Source organism: Scomber scombrus, chromosome 15 (genome assembly GCF_963691925.1).
Source record: "Scomber scombrus chromosome 15, fScoSco1.1, whole genome shotgun sequence".
In the NCBI taxonomy this organism is placed as follows: Eukaryota; Metazoa; Chordata; class Actinopteri; order Scombriformes; family Scombridae; genus Scomber; species Scomber scombrus.
In genome coordinates, this window is record NC_084984.1 from 29,410,423 (window position 1) to 29,426,673 (window position 16,251).

The 16,251-nt window shown below is 40.0% G+C and overlaps 1 protein-coding gene across 3 annotated transcripts in view; it reads right to left on the reverse strand.

The window, feature by feature from the left end:
* pam (peptidylglycine alpha-amidating monooxygenase) overlaps positions 1–16,251 on the reverse strand; it is a 124,089-nt gene that overhangs the window by 91,575 nt on the left and 16,263 nt on the right. For all 3 annotated transcript variants that reach the window (XM_062434062.1, XM_062434061.1, XM_062434060.1), the window contains exons 5-8: positions 10,259–10,316; positions 9,681–9,768; positions 8,900–8,991; positions 5,472–5,555 (exon numbers count right to left, since the gene is read on the reverse strand). In XM_062434062.1, coding sequence (XP_062290046.1) covers positions 5,472–5,555; positions 8,900–8,991; positions 9,681–9,768; positions 10,259–10,316 — 322 coding nt within the window. The remainder of the gene's footprint in view (positions 1–5,471; positions 5,556–8,899; positions 8,992–9,680; positions 9,769–10,258; positions 10,317–16,251) is intronic.

Below are 16,251 nucleotides of genomic sequence, written 5' to 3' on the forward strand. Positions count from 1 at the left end.
AATTTCCGGAAACTTTCCGGTGGTGCCCCTGATACGAGTGTTTATAGATTATAATATTTTATAATATCCATAATTGTTACATATTGTTTTTGGCATAAAAAAATTACATTAACGAGTACAACAACATTTCACCCCCCATCCTCAACAACATATACATTCTGGGAAAAAGAAAAATTACAAAAGACAAAAGAAAAAGAAAATGAAACCTACATGAAAAAAAATCAAATCATTATTGGTCATATACATTGATAAGAGGCATGTTAGTTTCCATAGATGTTGTCACTCCATTAATCAATTTTCATTCATATAGTTTATAATAATAATTATTCATTAATTTCTGTCTGATCACTTTCCAGGAATTCCTTAAGAGGTGTCCCATATTTCCCTGAACTTATTTAGTTTCCCTCCGGCCACGTAGGTTAATTTTTCCATAGCCAAGCATGACGCCATTTCCCGTAATCACATAGCAGGTGTAGGGCCGTCCATACTTTTCCCCTTCAGCGCAATCACTCTCCTAGCCTGAAACAGGGACAATTCAATCCTGGGTGCTGTTTTGCGGTTCAGTACAAAGTGATCAGGATAGATACCTAGTAAGCAAAGCTTTGCCTCAAGAGGGATCTCCATATTAGCCATACGTGAAATCATATTGATTACATCTTTCAAATATAACCAGGATTTGTTGGCATTCCCACATGCAGATTAGTAACCAACATTATCACCGCATTTAGTACAGTTGTACTGATGGAGTATTACACGTGTCACATAGGTTCTGAATAGCCACTTGTATTGTATCAGTTTTAGTGCTGTGTTGATAGTCTGTGTTTGTGTTTTTAAACAAGCATTTTTCCACTCATTCTCTGTAATATCTACTTTTAGATCATCTCTCCGAGCATTGATTTTTTAGTAGCAATTGTCCTTTGATTTGGACTGCAATATACCATACAGTACTGACAACTGGCCTCGAGCATCCTTATTATTTACAGTAATCCTCTCTATAGCTGACATGGGGGACTCATCCAAGGAGTGGGTCTGTGATTTTATGAAGCTCCTTAACTGAAAATATTTAAACAAGTGGTTTCTATTTACAGACCAGTTGATCAAAGGTCATTAGTTTCCCCTCTATATATATAGGTAATTTATTTTTCTCAAATTTTTGCTAGCCCATTGTCTGAATCCACCATCAGCTGTACCAGGTACAAAGTTATCATTACCCCATATCAGGGAAAACAGAGAGTGTGGGCGCATCCCCTGTATAGGCAATGTGTGTCTCATGCCAAACAGAGAGGGTGTTTTTAACAAATAGGTTTTTTTCTTCTGTTTCTTATATTTTTTTTTACATGAGCAGAATACCGATACGACTGAAGATGTAGACCTGATGTTGTAGTGCGTTCAATAGTGAACCATGCTGGAGGATCAGAAGTGGAGAAATAACACATTGCTGTGCACAGCTGTGCTGCCCAATAATACCATTGTAGATTAGGAACTTGAAGCCTCCCTCCATCATAGGGAAGATACAACAAGGAAAGTTGTAGTCTTGCTCAATATGAAGTTTGAGAACAGTTTTCTGAGTTGGAAAAAAAAGGATTGTGAAAGTGGGAGAGGAATGGATTGAAATAAATAAATACATTTGGGGAGAATTGACATTTTAAGAACATTAATGCGGCTTAACATGGAGATGGGCATAGGCATCCATCTATTCAGAGATTCAGTTAGGACTGCATTAAAGGATTATAATTGAGGGAGAAAATATTTTCAATTTCCGGAGCAATTTTGACTCCTAAGTATATAAAACCCTCTTGCGAAGCTGAGAAAGGTGTGGTAATCTGCAGATTTTGTCTCTCATTCTTATTCAAAAACATAATGGTGGATTTGGAATTGTTGACCCTTATATCCAGAGAATTTTTCAAAGGATTCTATTACACTAACAAGTGATGGTATAGATGATGTCAGATTGGATGAATAAATAATAATATCATCTGCAAAGAGCAAGATTATATGCTCCGTTTCTTCTATTTTCAAACCTAGGATTCCTGGATGCTGCCGGATAGCCAAAGCGAATGGCTCAATAGCAAACAAAAATTAAAGCTGCAAGCATCGATGAACGGGCCCCTGTGGCGCAATCGGAGAAGTCTTCTTACGCAGACTTTTATTTGACGTTGCATGATGTGGTGAAATATCACTGCCTGTGTCCACTATGTGGCGCTAGAGAGCACCCGCCAATTATATGTCATGTTGTTGTATGTGAAGTGGAGAAGACATCCTGTAAATTTCATATAAATTGGATAATGTTTGTCATATGAGGCTGACTTCCTGTGTCCAGTAGGTGGCGCTGTGTATATGACACAGTATTGATGCATAGACGTGTTCAGGGCGGGACCCTCTACATGCGTGATGAATTTGGTGTAGATCGGACGATGTCTGTAGGAGTTATAAGGATTTCCTGCCTGTGTCCACTATGTGGCGCTAGAGATCACCCACCAATTATATGTCATGTTGTAGTATGTGATGTGGAGAACACATCCTATACATTTCATATGAATCGGGTAATGTTTGTCATATGAGGCTGACTTCCTGTGTCCAGTAGGTGGCGCTGTGTATATGACACAGTATTGATGAATAGACGTTTACAGGGCGGGACCATCCACATGCGTGATCAATTTGGTGTAGATCGGACGATGTCTGTAGTAGCTATAAGGATTTCCTGCTTTTTGGCGAAGGATCGAATGGCGAAGGAAATTGTCGGCACCGCCACGCCCAAACCGAATCCCTAATCAGAAAGTTTTTGATAACTTTTCATCTCCAATGTCTCAAGATGATTCTGTGCAAATTTGAAGTTGGTCGGATTAAATCCCTAGGACAAGTTCGTTAAAGTACGAGGCGTGGAAATCGCACATATTTTTCAAAATGGCCGACTTCCTGTTGGAGTGACGTCATGGGTACCCTAGACTTTTTTGTGCGTCTTTACACGATACATATGTGTACCGAATTTCGTTTGTCTACGTCAATCTGAGTCGAGGGGCTCTATTTTTAAAATTTTCTAGGGGGTGCTATTGAGCCATTTTGCCACGCCCATTTCCGCAATCCTTAAAATATAAAATTTTTCACCAAGCCTGGCTTACGTGCAGAATTTGGTGAGTTTTGGGGAACCTTTAAGGGGGGAAAAAGGCCGTCGAACTCGTAGAAAAAGTATAATAATAATCTGTACAGATACAATAGGTCCTCGCACTTTTAGTGCTCGGGCCCTAATAAGAAGAATCTGTACAGATACAATAGGGCCTCGCACTTTTAGTGCTCGGGCCCTAATAAGAGAGGAAACAGGGGGCAGCCTTGTCGCGTGCTCCTGTCGAAGGCCTTTTAGGCATCCAACGACAGGATTGCGTTATCTTTAGCATCACATTTTTCATATAATATAATCAATACTCTGCATATATTATAGAATGCTTGGTGTCCTAGAACAAAACCATTCTGATCATTAGGGATCAGGGATGGAACATGCATCTGTAATTTCCTTGCTAAGGCCTTGCAGAGTATTTTTGTGTCGGAACACATTAGGGACAGAGGGCGATAGGATCCCCTTTCTGTAGGTGGTTTGCCAGGCTTTGGGACCAGGGTGATTAGCGCAGAACGTAGGGATGGGGGCAGGGTTCCTGACTCATATGCCTCTTCAAACATTTCTAGTAGAGGGGGGAGCTATTTATCTGGGTACAATTTATAAATTTCTATAGGGATCCCATCCGGACCAGGGGTCTTTCCACTTCTCATGCTCCGCACAGCTTCTGACAGTTCATCGACCGTTAAACATGTGTCCAGTTCAATCTTATCTTGGTCTGTCATAGTTGGGATGTCAAGTTTGTCTAGGAATTCAGACTGTAACTGTGTATCATCTGGGTATTCTGATTGATAAATGGACTCATAAAATGTTCTAAAGGAAGAGTTTATTTCAACTGGATCCACTGTATGGTTTCCATTTTCTAGTTGAATTGAATTTATAGCTCTGTCAGATAGCATTTTTTAAATTCTCCATGCAAGAAGCATGGCCTTATCTCCTTGGTCATAATAAGACTGCTTTAGCCTAAGGAGATTTGCGGCGATTTTACTAGTGGTGAGCTCCTTATATCTAGTTAATTTTAAAAAAGGAATCCAGATTAAAAGAAATTGGGATTCGTTATCATTATTATAAACCAAATGTGTTTGTATGTTTGAATGCCATGTCATCTTTAAGCATCAACTCAGGAACAAATTGTTTTCAGTGTGCAACAGAGTATAATTTCTCAGCTGTTGACATTAGTGGGCACGGCAATAATAACCTGTCATAGCCTGTCAATCTACATGGCATTACTTTACCTCTGTGTCCATATGAAAACGGCAGCATCCTCTGTTTAGCCTAACTTATCGTCTGGCGCTAATGTGCTAATGTGTGAGTCCAGTGGCTGCGTTCTTAACACCACTGCATCCGACGCTTTGCATTGCACTTGGTGATTTATGGCTTGGATGCAGCTGCTTGGCCATGGAAACCCATTCCATGAAGCTCTCTACGCACTGTTCTTGAGCTAATCTGAAGGCCACATGAAGTTTGGAGGTCTGTAGCGATTGACTCTGCAGAAAGTTGGCGACCTTGGCGCGCACTATGTGCCTTAGCATCCGCTGACCCCACTCAGTCATTTTACGTGGTCAAAGTACCACGCTGGAATAAACTGAGCGACCTATTCTTTCACAAATGTTGCCTTGGTGCTTGATTTTATACACCTGTGGCCATGGAAGTGATTGGAACACATGATTTCAATTATTTGGATGGGTGAGTGAATACTTTTGGCAATAAAGTGTATGTACAGAGTATACAGCAGTAAGCCATACTAGCAGCTTTTTAAGGCTGCCCTAGGCACAGTGCCCTGACCTCAGCAAGCTAATATGCTCACAAAGACAACGTACAATTTTACCATTTTGAATATGTTAACAATGCTTACATATGTTAATTAGCACTAAACACAAAGCACAGGTGAGGCTATTGAGAGAGTCATACGTTTTGTAGGTATATTATCATAAACCAGAGTATTTGAAAACCTGATGGAGGTGTAGATGAAAAGTCAATGGATCACCAAAGGGATTACAATTATTCCTTGGCAGGGAATGAATGTGTGTGCAAAATTTTATGGTATACATCCCATATGTGTTGAGACAGTTCACTCAAAGTCAAAAATGAAAACATTATGATGGTGCTCTTGCAAACAAAGAGATTACCAAAGTCATACAGACTGATAATCTGAGAACCACAAACATCTGTAAAGGTATCTGTTGAGACATGTATTTCACATCATAAGTGAAGATTTTGACCTACTGGCGCAACTAGATCAAAAGTCAAGGTACCAAATAAATTTAGTTTCATCGGCTGGGCATCACTTATATCTGTACCAAATTACATGGGAATCCATCTAGTAGTTGTTTTCAGTACTTTAACTTCAACTAGGACTTACCTCTGAAAGCACTGACATCTCCATAATGGATCTGCAGCACAAAGTAGGATATTCCTGAATTTCTTCCAACTTTAAAGCCAACATCTGATGAGAAAATAGAGAGAAACCAGAGGTTAGAGAAAGACATTAACCCACATGGCAATCTAAATTAATGAGAAAGGAAAGACAATGTGTACTTGACATTTACATTTAGTCATTTAGCAGACGCTTTTATCCAAAGCGACTTATAAGGGAGAATTCATACACCGTTGGCGCAACAACGGGAGCAATTTGGGGTTAAGTGTCTTGCCCAAGGCGCATTGACATGTGGACTGGAGGAGCCGGGAATCGAACCGCCAATCTTCCAATTGGAGGACGACCGCTCTACCTCCTGAGCCACAGCAGCCTCGCCTTGACAATATACAATCTTACTCTGTCTCGTGAATTTTCGGTGAAACTACTTTCTACTAAAAAGCAGCCTGTAAGCTGGTTGATAGCCTGTAAACTGGCTGATAGCCTATCAGCGCTTTCAACCATTATGTCTGGAAAGGCATCAAATAGGCAGGATATTGTGTATGAAATCTTTCATGTGCTACGCAGGCTACTTTATAGGGGATTGGATGTCTCCTTCTTTTGAGTTTCTGTTCAGGTAGGGGTGGAAGGAAATGATACAGTAGACATATGACTAAACAATTACATACAAATATCATTAAGTAAAGCAGAGGTTAAAACAAGACAAAGGATTATTAGCGCAAAACTTGGCAGAAATAATGGTACTGTATTGACATGGAAGGCATCTGTACAGTATTAAAAAACATGTTGGTGTTGGCGGAATATGTGGCAAGAAAAATATTACCCATTTGCAAATAGGATGTACAGGTTTAAATCAAACTCCCTATAGAATACGCAAGCACCCTACTGGATTATGTATATAATGTAATAAACCGGAAACTGTCAAACGTGTACTGATAGATTGCAACAGGTATGATGAATAAAGATGGAATTGTATCAGAACTAAATGGCGAAAAACACAATATTAATTTGGGGAATCTGCAAGGAAAGACCTCACGGTAATATTCTATTTGGTTTTATTAACAACATTGACTTTGTCACAAATACTGTCCCATATAGTGTTATTTTCTGGAAATATTTTTTTGCTGTAACTCACTATGTTTGTGAACCTCTTCCACTAAAACCTCTAGTTCCAAGGGATCAGATTTAATTTTGGGCTCACAGGCTTTCTGCTCGTCCAAACTCTCCATCATATCTTAAAGAGCTTATAGTACCTTATGTACCAACTAGAACACTGCGCTCCCAGCATGCAGGCCTACTTGTGGTACCTAGTATCTCTAAAAGTAGAATGGGAGGCAGAGCCTTCAGTTATCAGGCTCCTCTCCTATGGAACCATCTCCCAGATTGGGTCCGGGGGGCAGACACCCTCTCTACTTTTAAGAGTAGGCTTAAAACTTTCCTTTTTGATAAAGCTTATAGTTAGGGCCGGCCAGGCTTGTCCTGGACCAGCTCCTAGTTTATGCTGCTATAGGCTTAGACTGCCGGGGGACTCCCACTCCCAAGATGCACTGAGCTCTTCTCTCCTCCTCTCTCTCTCTATCCATCCATCTATATCCACTAACATTCATGTACTATTAATACATTCAATAACCTAAACTTCTTCCCCGGAGTTGTCTGTGCTTTCTCGTCTCACAGGTAATCTGGGCCTGTAGACGTCCGGAAGACAGATTCCAGTCCCGGACCTTCTAGCTTCAATGTTTATTTTCAATGTGCTTCTCTCTCCTATTCTTGCTCTCTCTCCTCTCTACCCCAACCGGTCGAGGCAGATGGCCGCCCACTTTGAGCCTGGTTCTGGTTCTGAGGTTTCTTCCTGTTAAAAGGGAGTTTTTTCTTGCCATTGTCGCTAAGTGCTGCTCATGTGGGAATGTTGGGACTCTTGAAAATTAAAACCTGAAGAGTACGGTTTAGAACCTGCTCTATGTGTAAAGTGCCTTGAGATTATTTTCCCGATTTGGCGCTATACAAATAAAGATTGATTGATTGATTGATTAAGACACGCAAAACCCTCATTTAAATACTGCTGTTATTCTTAGTAGATCACCCGCAAAACGCACGATAACCAAACATGTAATCTGTTTGACTACACGTGCAATTTAGTACCTTTCATTTAAGATCTTAGTCAATTAGGCCAAAAGCAATATCTATAACAATAATATATAGATCTTTATTGTCATTGTCACCTGTACAACAAAATTTAAAAGTGCATACCAGTCAGTGCATCATTCATAAATAAATAAATAAAATAAAACTATAACTATAAAGATAAAGATAAAGATGTGAGCATCCACATTTATGAACTATAAAATCCTGTAAACAGCAGTGGCAAGCACGTGCTGCGTGCTGCATACTCCAGCTGTGTCTGCAGCTAATGAAAATCGACCCGTTACTGCGGTTTGTTGTATGGGGAAGTAAAAAAGAAAACCACAAGGGTTCACAGACGATTCAGTGTGTTGTTCAGAATTATTTCCAGACACTAGTTGCTGTGATGTTTCGGTATTTACAGACCAGCACAGATCTGAAGCCTAAAAGATTAACTTATTTTTTTGTTTTTCCACTGGATGGAAGAGTGAATGAGATTTTGTTTGAATCATAGACTGACACAGAGTCTGAGGACAGTGTGCTTTGTGAGCCTTATAGCGACTTGGGTGCAGTCTTTGTGCACAGCGAGAGCTCTGATGAAGAGTTTTTGGGAGCATACAGCTGCACATTGTATCAATTATGTAAAGTTACTGTGTTCTTTTAAAAGCTTTATCTGAAAGTCATAGACTAATCCAAACCCAGTCTGAGTTAATATACCAGTCCAGTTCAGTTACGCAAATCATTACAGGACCATTAACCATTAACCTGACACACTGTTTCAGGTGTAATATGTGTGTTTTGATTGTGTAGATTGAAAAACTTTTGGAGTTACTATAAATGTATGTGTTTATAAATGAATAGCTACTGGTGCATTCAAATAAACCAGTCTTTAAAAGGAAAGCATTTTTTCTCGCATGAGACACCCCAAAATAGACTGTGTTATAAACCAGTGCGACTTGTTTACCGGTTTTTACGGTACTTTAGAGTAAGAGGAATAATAGGGAGAAATACATTTTGGGTTTTATTTTCTGACTACTGCTGTTCCACACTGCAGTCCAGTAGATGTCGGTTATGCACCTTTTAGGTGGTTTGCCAACTGCCATTAAGACCCAAAGAAGAAGAAAAAACAGTCTTTGTGATGTTGATGCTAAAGTCTGTGGATTATACACAAAAGTGAGTACTTCTGTGCTGTAAATGCCACAAAATAATTAAAAGAGAAAACAAGGCTGTAATACCATTGGAAGTCAGTGAATAATTATGATTGTTAGTAATTGTGATCCAACCCTTAAGAGACTTACCTTTGGGTAATTTAGTAGGTGGTGCATTCTGAGCCCAAGCATACATAATGGAGGCTTCATCCTCACAAGTGCCTTGTACACTGCCGCAGTCCCTAAAGAAAGACACAACACAATCAGATGGGGAAAGTCTGTGAATTACAGAGGTAGTCACAGAGCAACAAACGGCCTGTCCCCTCCAACAACAATTTAGTGTTTGCTGGGGAGAAAACCTTATGGCACTTTCATAAAAAAAAGGACTGTGACAAAGGTTAAAAAATAAAAAAAATTTAAAAAATAAAATATATATATATATACCATTTGTCATAGTCACCGCTGTTCCATATTCAAACAAATTTTGGAAATGATTAAAAATAAAAAGCCCAACTGCCCCTCTGGGACATTGCAGTTTTACCCCTAGACTAGTACTCTAGTGGGGGTGGCGCTATAATTATTAATGATGAAATATTTTTTAACTCCGCTCCTTAGCTACACCAGTCTTTACACCCAAGCTGACCCTTGTGGTTCAATCATCTGTAGATTCTCAAATAAAAGCCAGTACTGGAAATAAAATCTTAAATAATAGCTGTGATTGCATGCCCTGGCTGTGTAGGGTCATATGATGAACAGCACACTGCCTATTTTGAATTAAAATACACACATTCTTTTCTTGTGGACCCAGCATAACATTTCTTGATCGGATTGGATTATGGCAAAAATGTCCCAGTGGTATAACCATCAAAACTTGAACCAAAAAAAATACACTTATAAAAACACAGAGTAGTGACCTAGAGTTGAATATTACCAGTAGGTGCTGGTAGAGAATGGAGTCTGGCAGCCAAAAAGCAGCATGTGATGGACTGTATCCATACTGGCATGAGGCATGAAGTCCACTGAGGAGGAAAAACACCCTGGTTAAAATATTATGTAGTATTTCCTGAATTACTTTGAGTACAAAAGCTATTACACATCAAAACCTATTATACATTTTGATGTGTAATACCTCCATAATTGTAAGATGCCTAGTTCTTTGGCCTATTTTTTTCTATTGGCCTGAGTACACTGCACGTGACTTTCGAGTTCATGTCTGTGAAAACAAACAAAAGGCTGGCATTCCTTTCATTTTCAGTGCAATATTTTTAAACTTTGTTTTCAGTGCCATTTCTAACAAGAAATGTGCATTTTCTTTAAAAATAAAGATTGCTTCAGGTCCCAGCAGAAAATTGTTTGAATGCAATGTTTTCTATCTTTGCCATTCTGCTATAACTGAAAACACGTAGCTTGCATATTGTTTGAATCAATTGAAACTTGTGATTTTTGTTTTAGAATAGGGCTACAAGCTGTATGTTTGTCATCAACTATATTTATAAGATATTTACTCACCAACAAATGCATCACGACTAGTTGGCACAGGAAATGCCATGCACAGGTAAGTGTCCGACTAAAACATTAAAGAATACAATTATGTTAATTACAAAATAATAGTAATACAGTGAAAGGACAACATTGCCATCATTAAGGGTGCTTTCATAAGCTAACATTTAGTCCATTTTAATCTAACCCTGGTACAGTTCAACCACTGGTGCAGGTCTTTTAGGCAGTTACAACGCAGCACTCACAGTCGGGCACAGACCAAAACAACCGCTCTAAGACCACTTGCTATAGGTGGTCTTGCACCGTTTCCAAGCAAACCCTTGATTGCCGTGAAACATAATCCTACCCAATTACAGGAAGTGAACCACAATGCAGAGGATCGTGGGCTACCTGCAAGAGCATTTGTTGCAATGTAGCCTAGCTAAACAGAACTACAGGTGTAACATGGCTGGGAGAGGACTGACTTGGACTTCTGCTGAAGTCCATGATGAAAAAAATCAATTTGTCTGGTATGAGAAAATTATCAAAACAAAACCCCAAGCTAGCCCCACAGAATTACTTCAGTCCAGCCCTCAAGATTCTTCAAGTTCATGAGCACTTCCAACATCCGAAGATGCTAGCACAGAGATGTCCAGTCCAGGGGTAAGTGCATGCTATCTTATATGCCAAACTCTGAAATCCACTGTTACAAATGTCATAGATTCCTAAATTTTGTGAAAGACGGCTATGCAAATTTTTCGTTCGTATCATTATTATTATTGTTCCAAGTGCTCAGTACTACAACTTTGCCCACCACTGTATTTTTTAAGTAAAATAAACCTTTTTCCAAGTTGTACTTGCCATGTCAAAAACATGTTATTATAAATATTTCTTAAAAGTTTGTAATACTTTTTCTTTCATCATAACACAATTCATGAGTGTATGCATTTTTAATATGTGTGGTCCCAGTGAGACTCAGACAACAGAACAGCAACGGAAAGATTAACCAATTGTAACTTGTGTGGCAAAATATGCACACAATGCATTTCTTATGTCATGGCCACCATATCATCATCATCATCATCTGCATCCTTGTTGTCCCCTTCATGGACAGCGTCTTTCTCATCAAAGTGTTCTTCATGCAGCTCACAGAAATGATGAAGAATACAACAGGCTGAGATGACTGTGCTTACAAATGTAACATGGGTATCGTTTTCTCTTCAGCAGGCACCTCCACCTGCCCTTACCTACCAAAGTCCCTTTCTACAGTCATCAGTGCTTGACTAACTGACTAATTGAGTCTGTGCCTCAATGATTCCTCTGCCCTCAGGAATGGGCCTCATTAGCCAAAGGAGATGGTGAAAAAGCAGCATCACCTACCATGAGGAGTGGGACATCCACACCCTCAAATGGCTCTGTCTATACTGTGAAAAGAGTGCCTTACTGGCCTCTGTGGTACAATGAGGATGATCCAAACACTCTGGTGTCATGGACCTTGCCAGACCACCAAATGTTAATATCAGAGAACAACATTCTGTGGTCCACCATGCCTTGTAATATAATTTAATAGGAACTCTTACTATTATAATATATCTGATTGGCTGTCACTTGGAGCTTGGATGCTAATATGGGTTCCAACAATTGCTCCAGCAACTTGTGGGAACTTCAATTTATCCCGAAAGATTTGCATAATGCATCTGAAGTCTGCATAAGACTGCATCTTTATGTAAAGGTTTTTTCCATTATTACATTAATGTCTGTGACAACTTTTAGAATAATCCTACAGGCTGTTGATGTTCTGACACCTTGGGAAAGGGATCTTATCCTCAGGTTGGTACCCAGCCTCCACTGACAGACTGCAACAAGCATTTCAATGAGTTTTGGATGCCGCAACTCAGACTAAGCTTAAGGATATCACATAGGTTCATAAAAGGTACTTATTCTCATTCTAAAATTCGTCAGCCGTTCCCCGTAAGTCCAGTGATCACTGACATACTGCCACCAATGACAAGACTGTGGACAGACACAGATGTTCCTGTGGCAGAGATATTGATATTTCAACTTACATAGCTAACTTAAAACCTTTTCAATTCTAACATCTAATTACTATTCAAAACAGTGCAAGCAGTGAATGGCTATAAGAACTACACTACGATTAGCTTAGCTGTGATATCCTGCCTTAGGCAGAGAAGTTATAAAGCCATGCAAGTGCTGTAAATGTCAGCTAAGGTTATGACTAAAGAATGTAGTCTATTGTAGCCGACACAGCAACAGTACGGCTCAGAACATCATCTGGTCAGAGTCACCTTTGACCCTGAGATGAGTAAATTGGACCAGGTTTGATATAGAGACTGGCATGGTCTCTCTCTTGGACAACGATCCATTAATCTTCCACGAAGTAACCCAAAGTGACAGAACTACATAAAAGTAATATTACACTGATACTGGTGTGTCCTTCGGACGTCAGAACTTATTGGAGAAACTTCACTCCCCTTTTTTACCATCAGATTGGCGTCATGCAACCTTCTAGTTATTCTTTATCTTAGTTTGCGCGCTAACTCTAAGTTTTTGTAATCTTGTATTTTTCGTCAGCAAACATACAGAGAAAAGGCCTTGAAAGTAAGCACGTCACTTCAAGTTTTGCATTCAGCCTGTTTTTGACATTTTTGAGGATTTTGACGTGTGGCCAGCGTTGAGATCTCTTCAGAAAGTTATTAAACAGTGAACAAGTTAAATTGGACTTTTTCCTCCATCTGTCATCAACCTAAGAGAGCTTTTCCTTTTCTTTCTGTTTTATTAACTGTAGTAGGGGTGTAGTTCTGGTTTGGTGGACGGTAACCGGCTTGGTGGGGCAGTATGCCCGCGGTGGAGGGTGGTGCGGAGTTTGAGAAGCTGACACGCCGGCATGCTGCCAAACTGGTGCCGGCAGTAAACTGCTCCGTGGAGGAGGCAAGCTTAGTGGTGAGAGAGGTGGTGGGATGCGGGAGTGTGAAGTCTGCCTCCAGCATAATTGGAGCTATCGTTATCTTTCTGGATAGTACAACTAAAGTCAGTGATGTGGCCGAGGCAGGTGTAGCCATCCACGATACCTTTGTGCCTGTTCTCCCACTGGTTAGTCCAGCTAAGAAGGTAACGATCTCCAACGCTCCCCTGTTTATTAAAAATGAAACCCTGGCTAATGAGCTGTCTCTGTATGGACAGCTTGTGTCCCCCATTAAGATGGTGTTTTTGGGCTGTAAAGTTGCTACTGCTGGGGGGGCCGGCAGGGGGCCGATTGAGTCTGCTAGCGCTGCCGGGTCGGGCGTTGCCGTTCTCGGGTGGGATCCCGCCAGTGGTGCCTCCCCTGCTCGCTCTGGGGATGAAGGGGCTGAAAGCAGTGATCAGCGACAGGGTGAGCAGGAAAGGCAGGGTGTGTCTGAGAAGAACTGTTTGAACAGCTCAGAAAAACCAGCTGCTGTAAATGATACCAGTGAAAGTGATTATTCATCAGAGAATGAGGATTTCTATTGAAGATGAGAACATGTCTGATGATGATTTACTGAAAGTATCACAAAAGAGAAAACATCAAGAACCTGTTCAGGGCAATGCACAGTCATACAAAGTACAAAAAGGACCTAAAGCAGGGAAATCATCAGTAGAGTCAGAACGTGACTTGTCATTAACACAGGAAGACCAACAGAGTCACTATTCTCCTGCTGAAATTACAAAGTTTCTAAGAGGGTCACAGAATAGTGAAATTGGAAACGATTTTTTCCTGATCTGCAACTTTTTGTCAAATCAACTAGGCCCTGGGGATGATTTTATCAATGAACAGGAAGTCCATAGACTGGTACACAAGATAAAAAACAACTAAACTTAATAAGTATGTTTAGGGAAAATAATTTGTGTTACTCTTTTTTACCGTTATGTTCTTTTCTTGTGTTTTCCTGTTGCCTCTCTCTCTCCATGTGTAAATTTAACCTAGGCACTTTGAATGTAAATGGAGCTAGAGATGATGGTAAAATAGCTGCTCTCTTTAAACTGATGGAGCTAAAGAACATCGATGTAATGATGGTTCAGGAGACACACAGCACCACAGATAATGAGAGTGACTGGAGGAGGGGATGTAATGGGGAGGTCATCCTGAGCCATAAGTCCAGCTGTAGTGGAGGAGTCGAGGTTGTGTTCTCCAGGAGTTTCCCGCCTGCTTCTTTTACTGTAAAGGAAGTTATTAAAGGCTGCTTACTGAAGGTCAAAGCTCAGTTTGAACAGGTTAGCATAGTTTTTATTTGTGTTTATGCTCCAACTAACTAACTAAGGATGAACCATGTTTTTTTAATAAATTATTCTGCACGCTGTCATCACTTAGTGGCCACTATATTTTAGCTGGAGACTTCAATTGTACTCTCAACCCTAGTATAGATAAATCATCAAATTGGACAAATCACACAGCTAGAGTAGGGAAACCATTCTTCAGTTTGTTAAGGAATTAAATCTTAAGAATATATGGAAAGACAGGAACCCTGGGGTATCAACATATTCCTGTTTTTCAAGCACACACAAATCATATTCACGAATAGACTACTTTTTAATCTCAGCAAGTCTATCTTATAAAGTCAAAGGTTGCGATTATGGCAGCATTCTTATCTCAGACCATGCCCCAGCCAGTCTGGTCTATATGGATCCAGGGCTGGTACGAGATCCCCCCAAATGGAAATTTCAGCAAACTGCTAAAAGGACAAAGACCTAATGGTGTACCTTGACAAACGAATTATTGATTACTTTGAGTTCAATACTTCTGAAACATTCCCGTGTATTAGATGGGAAGCATTCAAAGCCTTCATCAGACGTCAAATAATCAGCTTCACAAGCTCAAAGTCTAAGAAGGCCAAAAAAAGCTGAAACTACTGGAATCGAAAATTAAAGCCACTGAGGATATGTACTTTAAGAGTCCCTGTCCCAAGCTACACCAAAGTTTGCTGCTATTAAGAGCTCAATACAATGAAATCTCAGATTCAAAAGCTACAGCTAACTTATTGAAACTTAAACAATCAGTTTTTGATCAAGGGGAGAAATCAGGTAAAATTCTGGCTTGGCATATAAAACAATTCTAATTAGAAAGATCAATTACTGTATTAAAAAATGATAGAAGGGAAACGATCTCTGACCCTGCTGCAATAAATGACTCTTTTAAAAGGTCTATTATGAAAGGTTATACAGTTCTGAATTAAACCCAGGCAAACTAGACCCAAACTTTTTCTCCTTTCTTAACAATATAAATATTCCCAAAATAGAAGAAGAGGAAACCTTGAGACTGGGGGCTAACCTGACTCTGGAAGAAATCTCAGAAGCAATAATGAGTATGAAATCTGGAAAGGCTGCAGGGCCAGATGGTCTGCCTATTGATATTTATAAAACGTTTGCATCCAAATTAAAGGCACCCCTTTTGGAAATGTTTTCTGAATCTGCTCAAAAGGGGATACTCCCACCCACTCTAAGAGGTGCACTAATCACACTACTTCCCAAACCCGGAAAATAGAATGATAAGTGCGAAAACATGTGGCCTATTAGCCTTTTAAATTCAGATTTAAAGATACTTAATTCTAGCAAAGAGACTGGAGTGCCTTTTGCCAGATATTATGAAGGAAGATCAAAACAGGTTCATGGTTGGGCGTCAGGGATTCCATAATGTTAGACGAGTTTTAAATATTTTGCACGAGCAAAGGGGGGCATCAGATACAGCTTTCTTGGCATTAGATGCCGAGAAGGCTTTCGATAGGGTAGAATGGCCCTATTTGCTTGAGCTTCTTGGTCGCTTTGGTTTGGGAGAGGGATTCTGTAACTGGGTCAAGCTCCTATATAATAATCCGTATGCAGAAATAATTACCAATAATGTTATCTCAAAACCAATAGAAATTGGTAGACAAGTTGCCCCCTATCCCCCCTTTTATTTATAATTGCAATTGAACCACTAGCTACTGCTATAAGAGACCACGCTATGATCACGGGTATAGAAATTGGAGTGCTCGACCATCGAATAGCTC